This window comes from Anas acuta, chromosome 3 (assembly GCF_963932015.1).
Source record: "Anas acuta chromosome 3, bAnaAcu1.1, whole genome shotgun sequence".
In the NCBI taxonomy this organism is placed as follows: Eukaryota; Metazoa; Chordata; class Aves; order Anseriformes; family Anatidae; genus Anas; species Anas acuta.
In genome coordinates, this window is record NC_088981.1 from 62,831,995 (window position 1) to 62,842,531 (window position 10,537).

At 41.5% G+C, this 10,537-nt stretch overlaps 1 protein-coding gene across 4 annotated transcripts in view; it reads left to right on the plus strand.

The window, feature by feature from the left end:
- ECHDC1 (ethylmalonyl-CoA decarboxylase 1) overlaps window positions 1-10,306 on the plus strand; it is a 41,552-nt gene extending 31,246 nt beyond the window's left edge. For all 4 annotated transcript variants that reach the window (XM_068677503.1, XM_068677504.1, XM_068677506.1 and 1 more), the window contains one exon: window positions 5,323-10,306. In XM_068677503.1, coding sequence (XP_068533604.1) covers window positions 5,323-5,728 — 406 coding nt within the window. In that variant the 3' untranslated portion in view covers window positions 5,729-10,306. The remainder of the gene's footprint in view (window positions 1-5,322) is intronic.
- The last annotated feature ends 231 nt before the right edge of the window (window positions 10,307-10,537 follow it).

The following is a 10,537-nucleotide window of genomic DNA, read 5'->3' on the forward strand; positions in this document are numbered from 1 at the left end:
GCACTCTTTTTTAATTTATTTTTTTTTTGGTGGGTTTTGCATGCATCAGCAAGTGGAAAAGGAAAGTTGGATTATGGATATTACTTGTGTAACTCTGCCTGTTGCCTGAGTCACCAGTCACTTGCTGCAAGGACCCACCACCAGTACGGGGATCTCCTGTGCCACTTGGCATGATGAAGAAGCATTAGGAAGACAGAGTGAGAGGATGGGTGCAATGTGCAGATGAAGCGGTGGGGCAGGGATTGTATTTTGAGTGTTGAGAAGCTGCAGTAGGACAGGGAAGAAGTGGACAATAGACACGGGATTTCTTAGTGTGGATTTGAGACCTGCTGCAACTGCTGATTGTCCTGGTAGTTTCCAAGCACAGTTGGAAAATCCTAAACTAGTTACATGTGACCTTTTGTCACTTGCAAGCAAGGTCATCAAAGTTTCATGCCCACCTGGCAAAACGACTTCCATTTGCATGATTAACACCAGCCACAGATAATGTACGGTATGACCTCTAACAAAGTCTGTAACTTTCACTCCCCAGCAGTGCTTATTTTAAAAAGCTGTTGTAGCCACCTGTCAGCATGGCACGGCTGTTGCTTAATTTAACAAGAGTTAATTAAGCTGATGGCATATTGATGAGTGCATTAGGAAAATGTAGACATTGGAAAAGTTTATGACTGAATTGTGCATCAACTTGGTTCTTCTGTTGTTTGCTGGTTAAAAGAAATGTTTGGCCTTTGATTACCTTCTTTCTGTTACAATTTTCTTGGTAATTTTATTCTTTCTTTAATATCTCTCTTTTGCTATGCTTAAAGTACATGTGTGTGTGGTTTGGATGGTTGGTTGAAAGCCTTAGATATCAATATTATATTCTGCTGGTTTCACTGAGTGATGGACAGTCAGCCAAAATACATGTGTGGCTGTCCATGACTGCTGCTTTTTGTGTGTCTGGGTGTCTAGCATCTACCTTTTGCAAAAATGTCCAATTGTATTTGAATGCCTAATTCTATCATATGCTGTTACATTGTCTGTTTCTCTTTCTGTACAGTGTGCTAAATGTATGGATGCCTTTTAATTGCATCCTAAGGCCTTTGACGCTGCTTTTTTTTTTTGTTGTGTGTGTTGGTTATAGATTTACCAAATTTTATAGAGTTATTACATAAAGTTGCCAAAATGTATAGAGGAAGGTGGTAGATTTAATGAAAGAACTTACATGACCCAAAGGCACATGCTTTGCCCATTACTTGTGTTGGCTGTTGGTTCGAGAGCGAGCAGTGGGAGGCTGCAGGAGGCCAACGTATCTGTGAGAGAGATGAAAGTCATCTCCTGCAGCTCTGGCTGCCTGCTCCAGAATAACCATAGCTGAGAACCAGGTGCTGCAGCACTGTGTGATACTGGCTGCGTCCCTCCGTGATGTGTCCATGTTATGCCAGATCACAGAAGAAGACTAGAGGTAAGGAGCTGTGTCCTTACATGACACTGGGAGCCAAACAGGGATGGGAATGAAATCCAGGTTGTTGACAACACATGTAATATTGTAGGCATCCTTCTTTGCATCGTGGCTTTCAGAAGCATAGCGGTAAAAGCTTTTAAAAGGCATAAAATAGAAGATGGCATTTGTCATTAGTGCCCTTGCCTTGTCAGAATTTAATTCAGACCCAAGAAGTCTAGGAAACGAGGAAGCAAGGGCCAGCACAGACCTTAATATCATCTTTGTTCTGCCCAAGGGACTGATTATACCTGTTGGAACAGGTCAGTAACACGAGCGCTATAAAAAGCAGATTCAAAAAACTGAGAAAGTACACTTTTGTTTGCATTATCTTTTCAGCCTTCATTGTGTGTGCCCCGGCTTCAAGTAGCTGGAAGGTACTTTAGCACAGGAAAGCACTGCCACTTGCTCACAAGGAGTGCTGCCTTTGAGGGAGCTGGCAGGCCTCTTTAAATATGGGGTTTGTTAGGTTGTGCTGTTAATGGCAAGCGAGGTGTTTTTTCAGATGCATTGTCAGGGAGGTGATGTGACAGTCAGCAGTTCGTGGGCGCAAGGAAATGTCAGAGCGAAGGAATCCTCCATCAAAGGTGAAGGGTTTGTAACATTTACTGAATCTGAGAACATTTTAAAATATACAGCAGGAACATTTGCTGTAGTTCTTGTTTGCTTCAGATGACTAACCCAAAATTGGATGCTTCCCATGGTAGCTGTGCTTTCTTCCTAGGGGTGCTGCAGTGTTTGTAACGTGGAATTATAATGTTCTCGCAGAAGGTTTCTGCTGCACTTCAGTGCTTATGTTACCTTAAGCTTTCTTCTTCATTTTAAGACGCGAGGATTTCACTGCCCTTCACATTTCTGAAGGCTGTTTCTCTGCTTGTAAGGTCTTCAGTTACACTGTGTGTGAATTAGGTTTGATAAACATTTCTTTCAGCAGTGTCATGCAACAGATTTTTGTTTTTTTTTTCTTAGTCCAGGGAGGGCGTGTGTCCAGGAGCCCTGTGATACGACCTTCCCCTGGGTTATAGGAGACCCAGATTTTAATTCTCTTGACCTGGAAGACAAGTACAGGCACACTGCGTCAAATCAGAGCCTCGTTTTGTATTCATCTACTCTCCTGTCTCAGACAAGGCCAGTACTAGATGAATAACCTACGAGCAGCTCAAGAATAGAATGGTGCTTCTGTCTTTTCAGCTTTTTAATTTCTACATCTTTGTACTTAGCAGTGTTTGATGTACTTTTCTTACATAAATTTATCTAATAGTAGATCAGATTCGTCATGTCTCAGAAGATAGACTCAGCCCCTTTCACAGAATAAAAAAGGGGAAATATTTATGCAGGGCTGCAGCTGGTGATGTCCTGAGGCTGGTCCCAGGCGAGCTGAGCAGCAGCATTTAAGGCCTCCTGGAATGAGCTCAGGTCTCCTTTGCTTCCCTGGGCATAGGGACTGCAAGGGGGCAACGTAACTGATGGAGAGCATGATGGGTGGTTTCTGTAGGAAGTGGAATAACTAAGGAGAGGATTTGTAGCTGAAAAGCCTGAAAAAAACACAGATATCTTTCTGGAGTTTGAAGACAGCCAGAGACTACCTTAGCATCTTTTACTGACCACCATTTATTCTCTGAGGAGCTTGTTGAAAGGTGCATTTTAGGGAGAGGGGAATTCCCATGAGATCCTGGAAGCTGCAGCCTGACAAGGCTCTCTGTGGATTTCACTGTCAACCCTTTATTTTCCTTTCTGCATCTTTGGTTCCATTTTCACTGAAGTGATGACTGAGCAGGGTAACATATCATTTTCTATACAGAAAATTATTTTAGCCTTTTTCTTGTTGGTACTGAGGGATTGGTTGTTTTTCTAATGTAAAATTTGACTTTACATGTGCACTTTCAACGATGTTGAGAGAGCTTCCCAGATGAATCCATGCATTTTCCGCTGAAAAAGTTGTCTGTAAGGCCCGAACACAAGTGCCTGGGACAATCTGGGAAATCAATTTGTTGTATTCAACAAATACAACACTGTCTTACTGATCTATTGCGGCTGTGTTACGAGACTGCCTACAGATTGTCTAGCCTCACGTGACTAGATGCATATGACCACTCTTTTTTTAATGCTTTAAGTTGCTCAGCACAGCTAGAATTAAATCCTAAATAATATTTTCATTCCTGTTTTTCCCAGTGGGACATTGGGTGTCAGCAAAAGTAAGCTGAGCCAATAAAGGAATTTTGGAATACCTGCCAAACCTTCCTTTTGAAGAGGAGGGACCCGAACTCCCTGGCATTTGCTGCATTTGGGAAGCACTTGCTCATGTTAGCTAAAAACCTTTCCTCCCCTGCAATGCTCTGTTCTCTTCCTTTTGTCACATAACCTTCCTCCGCTATCTCTACAAAATGGCTTTCATGCAATCTGGCGTGTCAGCTGTTGCCTTTGTGCATTGTGTTGGGACTGGGATAAAGTGTAAGCTCTTCAGCCCTGGCGCTTTATATTACATCATGAATGCTGATAATGCTCTGGTTAAGAAAAAAAAGAAAAAAAAAACACAACACCTTACAATTAACAATAACTGAGCAGATTGGGGAACTGTGAGCTCCCGGTAGTAGTTGCATTTTTAAAGGTTTTCTTTTTCTTCCCTTTTTAAAGCTGTTCACCTTGGTATTTTTATTACGGAAAACTGTGTTGTTAGGAAACAGACTTGAGTGTGTATCTCAGTATTACATGATCTATCTTCAGAAAGCCAATTAGTGCTTGGGTGGAAGCTAATCTACTTCACAAGTGTAATTTCCATCCCTTGTCTTGGAGGCGGCAGCGGCTAACCACGCCACGGAACATCTTGAGAAAGAGCAAGTACTGGTCTGCTTCTATACATCTGCTCTGTGTGTTTCTATTTTGAGAGGCTTTTTCCACTAACCTAATGTGCCAGTGTGAACACTGAGGAGAGAGTACAGCCCGCTGCAGCAGAGCAGAGCTCCTCCAGGGAGACAGCTTAATCAACCCTAAGGTGAGGTCTTCAACAGGGGAGGTGACAGACTGCAGAAATGAAGCAAAGATGTGAAATCTTTGAAAACAGGAAAGCGGCTGTCTTCTGGAGAGGAGCAATTGTGTTACACGGTATAAGGCATAGATAGAAAGCAATTCTGTTACATGCTGGGAGTCATAAATAGAAGATCCATCCTGACATCCCGTACTGTAGTGAGTAGTTAGAAAATCAAGCTCAGGCAGACCCTCTACAATAGAGCAACAGCAACAACAAAACTATAATCAAGCACAACAGTGCTGACAGAACTCCCCTAGTGCATATCAGTACTAAGATGAGCATGATGCATCCCCTCAAGAAATGAGCTTTGTGCGGTAGTTTAGCCAAAACCCTGTTGCTTTAGGCATGAATTAGAGGGACAGTGCTAGTACTGTAAGTGTAATGCACTCTCTCATCTCTGCAATTCTGCTTTCAAACACTTTTTCGAACAGACTTACAGGGATTGGTGTGGGCACTAAGCACCTTTACTTGTGGCAGTCTACAGGTCTCATTTTGAGAAGGGCCAAGAGCTGCAGCTGAAGTCACTGGGTGATGTAAAAATTAAGGTATTACAGCTCTGGCTCTAATTATCATGCTGCCAGGTTGCATTTAAAGGTTGGACGTGGCACTTAGGGACATGGTTCAGTGGGTGATGGTGGTGGTAGGGGGATGGTTGGACCAGATGATCTTGGAGGTCTTTTCCAACCCTAATGATTCTGTGATTATCCTTTGGAAGCAGCGGGGAGGAGGAAATGGAGAAGTGAACGCCAAAGAGCTGAAAGCTAAAGTCAGTGCAGAGACTGACCTCTGAATGTGTTTGTTTTTCCATTGACAGGTTGATGACGCCTGGCAGCGAAATTCGATTCGTCCATAAGCACATGGGGCTGGTTCCCGGCTGGGGAGGAGCCGCCAGGCTGGTGCGAATCGTGGGCAGCGGGGCTGCCCTCCGGCTGCTGAGCGGGGCCCTCAAGGTGGACCCCGAAAGAGCGCTGCGCCTTGGGCTTTCGGAGGAGACCTTGCTGTCCCCAGAGGAAAGCGGATCCCTGGAAGAAGCTCGAGCCTGGCTGAGTCAGTACACGGAGGGTCCAGCTAGTGTGATTCAGGCTGCGAAACAGGTGGTCACAGCAGGAAGAGAGCTACCTCTGGAAGATGCCTTAAGGACAGAGAAGGACATTTTTGGAACTGTGTGGGGTGGGCCTGCCAATTTGCAGGCACTGGTTAGAAGGCCAAAGCACAAATGATGGGCAATGCACAAGGAATGTTCTTGATATTTTGCAAAGCTTTCACTGAAACTGGTGTTAAAACTGAATCATTTAATGCCAGGTTAAATGAACAAGTTCTTAACATTCCTGTCATTTGTGTCTGGCAGACATATTTGGTGTGCAACCGCAGAGGAATTGCCAGAAAATTTACTGTTCTAATCACCCACTGAATGGAGATTAGTGAAATTAGTATGTAAAGGTAAATACCGTGCTGAGAGTAGAACTATAATTCTTTTGGAATGAGGTTGAAGATTATTTTCTTTGGAGTTAATTTTGTTTTTCTAACTGGTATGGAAATGAGAGATGAGAGGTTTATTTATTTACAGAGCAGGTGCACCTGAAGCTGGAAAACCTGAGTGCCCAAGCATGTTGCCAGTGTCTTAAAGCAACTTTGAAGGGATGGTAACTACTGAGATGATATTTTTTTCTTTTTTCATCTTCAGTCAGTTCTGGGTATAATTGCTAAGAAAGTGATATGTCATTTTTAATGGCAGTTGTTTTTATAGAAGCAGCTCTAGCTCATTGAAGAGCTTGTAGCCCTTGTTCACTGACATGGATCCAAATCTTTAAGTGCATTTAGGTGTCTACTGATTGCTTTGGGAACAGAGATCATACATATGCATCTGCACATTCCCACAGCCTGGATCTGACACGGAGCACGTGCAAAGCTGCTGACCTGATTATTCACTTAAAATCTAGTTGAAATCTTAGAAAGCCATGATGCGTAATGCTCCCAGATGGTATTTTGTTGACTGGATGGTCTCAGTACTTCAGTGTTCTGGAAGGATTTTTCTTCCGTTTAAAGTACTTTTACTCGCAGGGCGTATTTGGGCTGTGAAAGACCAGACAACTTGGAACTCGATATCCATGCCAGTGACTGTGTGAATAACCAGATAACTCAGTGGGGAGAGGTTTTTCTTTAGAAATTAGAAACTGAGACTGAGTCCCTGCTTTGGGAGATGATTCTTGGTTTAGAATTTAATATCTTTGGTAGCAAAAATGTGCAGACATATACATGACTGAGAGTTTCCTGTATTGTTGATTAGAAGGAACTTGTCTCTAAATTAAGCAGGGTTGATACCTGAGCCTGGGACCCATGTTCCCCCGGCAAGGGAGCATGTTAAGGAGGAAACTCTGGGATGTTTTGCATTGATGTGCATTCTTGCTGTGACCAGGCATAACTAACAGGTATGTGGTACAAGCTCCCTTAGGAAAATGAGGTGATTCCTTGCAGGGAAATCCATGTTACAGTATCTACAGTGTGGCAGAATTACTGAGTTTGAGACAGTGAGGATCTTGGGGCAGATTAACGATGGGAATTAGGCTTGGATTGCCTGCTAAGATTCTAAAGCTTTTGAGCATATGCTATGCTCTGCTGGGTATTTTACTATATGGTTTTAGCAGTGGGGAGCATGTATAGCCTGAGGCAATGCTGAAGGAAGGGATGTGTTATGAGCTGGCTCCTCAAAAAAGATAAGCAACTTACCCTGTCCTGTTGATCCTTCCTTTCTGCCGTTGCACCTGAAACTGTTGAAAGATTTCAAACCTCTCTTCCCCAACAATAACATTCAATGTTTACTTCCTAGTTAGATAGGAATGGGAACAGGGGAGAGGGTAGTGGTCTGTTTGGTGCTCCACCCTTCTTTTTTATCTAACAGCTCACTGTTAGTCCAGTGCTGCTGGATTCTCTCCTGGATTTCAAACCCATGACTTAGGAGGTAAGGTTGTTTTAATATAGTAAGGCAAAACTTAACTATTTAGTAATATAGCTGAAGTGCTTTTCATGAAGCTCATCAAGATTCATGAGGGATTCCAGACTGCCAACATCACTGAACTTTCCGAGCGTTTCACTCCATGCTTACCCAATTCCTATTCAACTTTTTGAAGCAATAGCACATCATTTTGTTATTAGTCAAAAAAAAAAAAAAAAGTACTTTCAATGGCAGATAGATAGTTAGGACTTTTGTAGCAACAAGAATAAATTTGCCATTACTAACATTGTGATTGTTTTTTAAAATGGTGTGAATATTACTTAGAACCTGAACAAGACCATTGAATATTTTTATTTTTCAGGTGTCAGACTATAAGGTCCAATAGCATATTCTGCGAACTGCGTGATATAAATTTGAAAGGGAGGAAACTGTAGCAGAAAAGCAGCCTGTTTTACTTGAGCGTTTTGAACTAGACATATGCTGACAGTAAGTGTAACTTAGTATGTGTATCTACTGGGGACCTTTTTCCAGTTCAGTCTGTAGACAATGAGTTTACTTCTCATTTCAGCAAGTGCATTTCCCCAGCTATCCTCTCTGATTTGTATCAAAGCCAGTGTTTGCTTCTAATAACAGCACAAATAATTAACTGGTGCTAGAAATGGCTAAGACACTTTCAGAAAAGGTTACAGAAACTCATTTTGTCCTCTGATCTGTTGGAATCACAAACATACCAAATGCTGCTATAGGAGATTCTCAAGGTAATTATAGGTGTTTGTTTTGATCAAGGATTTTTGTGATCAGCCTAATACTGTATTCTATTTTTTTTTTCTGTATTAAAAGCAAGTGTAGCCCTTATTATGAAAACCAGTCTAACTAAATTACCATGAGTGGTATTACAGGGGCTCCAGAGATAAAATGGAGTCCCATTTTAGCAATTGCAAACCTAAATGCCCAGTTTCATACATCACTGTATTATCATCTTACAGTGACAAATACCTGTAACCAGCGGCTAATAGGCATTTATTTTTTATATATATATATATATACATATATATATTACAATTTATTAAATACTACAAGCTTCACTCTTTTGTTCCCCTTAAGAAATGACCTAAAACCAAACATGCGCTAAATGCACAGAATGAATTAGAAATCCATGTTCAAAATTGATCCTCCCAGCCTCCTAATTAAATGGAGCGCTAGCTTTTCTATTTCCTAGGGGCTAGTTTGCCAGCTCCCTCCTCAGCAAACGAGGTTTCACATTACATTGTGAAACGCCTGTCTTGTTCCTTGCCTCTGTGTATTGGGACACCCCAAGTACTTAATGGGGGTGTGGATTCTGAGCTAAGCGTTCAATCGCCTGATACGGTCACGCTGGGGATCACTTTTAGCAATACTGATACTTTCCCGTATTTGCCGCAGGAATATACTTACCAAATGGGCAACCGAGGTGTTCTTCCTGAATGCGTGGTTTGCTGGGTGTTTTTTACTGTGCTGGAAGAGTCCTGTATCTGTAGCTATCTGTTCTGGAACCAAAGAGATGCAGTACAGATTTTATAGTATTTTAATATCCTCTTTCCTCTCCACTCTGCGTTTCTATAGTTATTTTCAAGTTGAAAGATCGTGTAATGCATAGAGTTACAGAAAAAGGTATAATGCAGTGTGGCTGTAGCTTGGCTAAAATAGAGAACAAATATCCTACTGATGGTAATGATTTAAATGTGAGATGGGAATTACTGGTTACTGTGTCTTCCTAGCTTGATCTGGGGTGTGTATTTGCCACTCTGATGATTAGCTGTTAAGCACTTACCAGCCTTACTTTAACTAATTTCAGTAATTCACAGCTGCTGTCAGCCAGCAGGAGCCAAAGGCAGCATCATGGGTGTTCGGAGGTTTGCCTCTACTTTGGTCAAGAACCCCCATGGATAAGCACTAATAAAATTCACTGTATGTTATTTGTGCTGAAAGTCCTCAAATTGAGCATATATAGCAAGTCTTGTATTTTGCATCTTGCTGTAACAGTACATAATCTCGCGTTAAGTGAAATGCACGCGATTATCAGAAGCATTCTTACTGTGTGTTTTTACAGCACAGTTAGATTTTGATTAGAGCCACTGCATGCTAATTAGAAAGAAAAAAGGCAGGTGACAACTAACAAATGGCAGAAAAGACAATCCAAGTTCTTTCCTCCCAATCACAGTACTGGCTCATCTCCTTTTGGAACTATTAAGTGGTAAGAAAGTAGTACTCCTTATTCCATCTAAGCCTCCTGTGTCAATTCCTTTGTTCCCTGGACTGTCTCACCTTGCAGGCAAAAATAAACCCCAGAAACTGGAAGACTTGCACAGCTTTATCCATGAATACACATTTATTTCAGCCATTGTTATAGTAAGGAAAACATCTTAGAAGCTTAAGACTACCATTTTTAGCACCTTTTCTATCACAATTTGAAATAATTACATTTCAGCTATTGGCCCTTTCTATTCTGGGATATATGCACTAAGAATTGGAATTTAATTACCTTTGTTTTAAAGATTAAGCCAAATCAACAGATGACCAACCACCATTTTTCAGAATGAGAAATAACTGCCATAGGGAAAAAAAAAAAGATATTGTACTCTTTGACATTTGTAGAAACTGGGAGATGCAGTATCCAGGATATGTATTTCTAATACAAGCCCACAGTTATCTTTTCTGTGCTGCTAGTTTTGCTATGGAGAAAAGATAAATAGCAATGTATTCCTTAACATGTGTTCTTTACCTTGAGGTCGGGTTTGATTATTCATGCTCTTTTATTTCAATGTTTCTGCTGTTAATAAATGACTGATAGTTTTGTCTACCATAACAGTGAAGTGAGTTGATCAGCTCTTCAGCTGAGGAGCATTAAGCCTGTGTAAACATTAAGCCTGTAACTCGGGATTTTCCTTTAGAAAGGCACACTCCTACAGTGTTGTTTGAGACACGGTCAGTCAGGGATGTTAAGAACTTAGCACTCAAAACCAATCCTCCCGTTCAGCAAACACAGGAAGCTGTTTCATGATGGTTTTCTTTAAAGTTCCTCCAGTGAAGTTCAATT